The sequence below is a fragment of the Ciona intestinalis genome, unplaced genomic scaffold, assembly GCF_000224145.3.
Source record: "Ciona intestinalis unplaced genomic scaffold, KH HT000633.1, whole genome shotgun sequence".
Taxonomy (NCBI): Eukaryota; Metazoa; Chordata; class Ascidiacea; order Phlebobranchia; family Cionidae; genus Ciona; species Ciona intestinalis.
In genome coordinates, this window is record NW_004190954.1 from 1 (window position 1) to 1,034 (window position 1,034).

The 1,034-nt window shown below is 39.9% G+C and overlaps 1 protein-coding gene across 1 annotated transcript; it reads right to left on the reverse strand.

The window, feature by feature from the left end:
* Positions 1–45: 45 nt before the first annotated feature.
* Positions 46–904, reverse strand: LOC108950705 (the record flags this gene model as incomplete). The annotated part of the gene is made up of 3 exons (XM_026839669.1): positions 784–904; positions 502–595; positions 46–171 (listed from the first exon to the last, which is right to left on the reverse strand). Coding segments are annotated over exons 1-3 (329 nt in total), but the record flags the coding sequence as incomplete, so codon positions are not given.
* Between the last annotated feature and the right edge of the window lie 130 nt (positions 905–1,034).

A 1,034-nucleotide genomic window follows, 5' to 3' on the forward strand; every position in this document is an offset into this window, starting at 1 on the left:
TTCAAACATAAATGGTGACACTTGTGTGTATTAACCATCACTCACCTCGTGTCTGGTTTAGAGCAGTCAGGTATGGTCCACGTATAAGCACATATCCATGGAAAAGATAAAACATAAACGAACAAGTTCCCCAAGTACTTTGCACTCGGTACACAGTGGCTAGAATCTGGTCTGTTCATATAAGAGGTATTGTGATGTAATAACTGTAATTACCATGTACTGCTGTGACACACCTGATTCTAGACCAGCAGATACAAGTTTTATGTTTAACACCGCCATTGTAAGTGCATATATCCTTGGGCAAGGTATTTAATATTAAAGGTTACAACCCAGTGGTCACTAAAATTGTCAGCTATACAGAAAAACAATCACTCACAAAGTTACATACGTGGTAACTCGTAAGCAAGCACGAGGTGTATTAAACAGAACGCCGTCGTTTACGATTGTCGTTACCCCGCCATGTGAGGATAAATAAGTTACAACGTATGTCAACAAACTTACTTATCAGGAGGGGGGTGCCTGATAGGAGGAAGACACGGGAACACCGACATTGTTTCTTCTTCTTTTCCAACATTCTCATTCAATCCTGCTTCACCTGTTTACAAAGATATATTAATGTAACTTATTTAGCCTTGTTTCATACACCTCGTGCCCGCTTACGAGTTACTACGAATGTAACTTTGTGGGTGAGTGTTTTTGCAATTGGATTAATATTTTACACAAAGGCCCGGTGTGAATGAGTCACTCAAGTGGGATTTGAACCCAGAACCTTAATATAACAACCTGCGACAGGAGGGTTGTCCTCTGATGTTGGTTGGTCAGGTGACTCGGGTTCCTGGGGATTAAATGGATGGTTTAGTATTGTTAGGTGGCCACATGTGTATGACATCATCAATATGACATCATCAGCATAACATCACAAGTATGACATCACCAGCATAACATCAAAAGTATGACATCATCAATATGACATCATGAGTATGACATCATCAGCATGACATCACAAGTATGACATCATCAATATGACATCATCA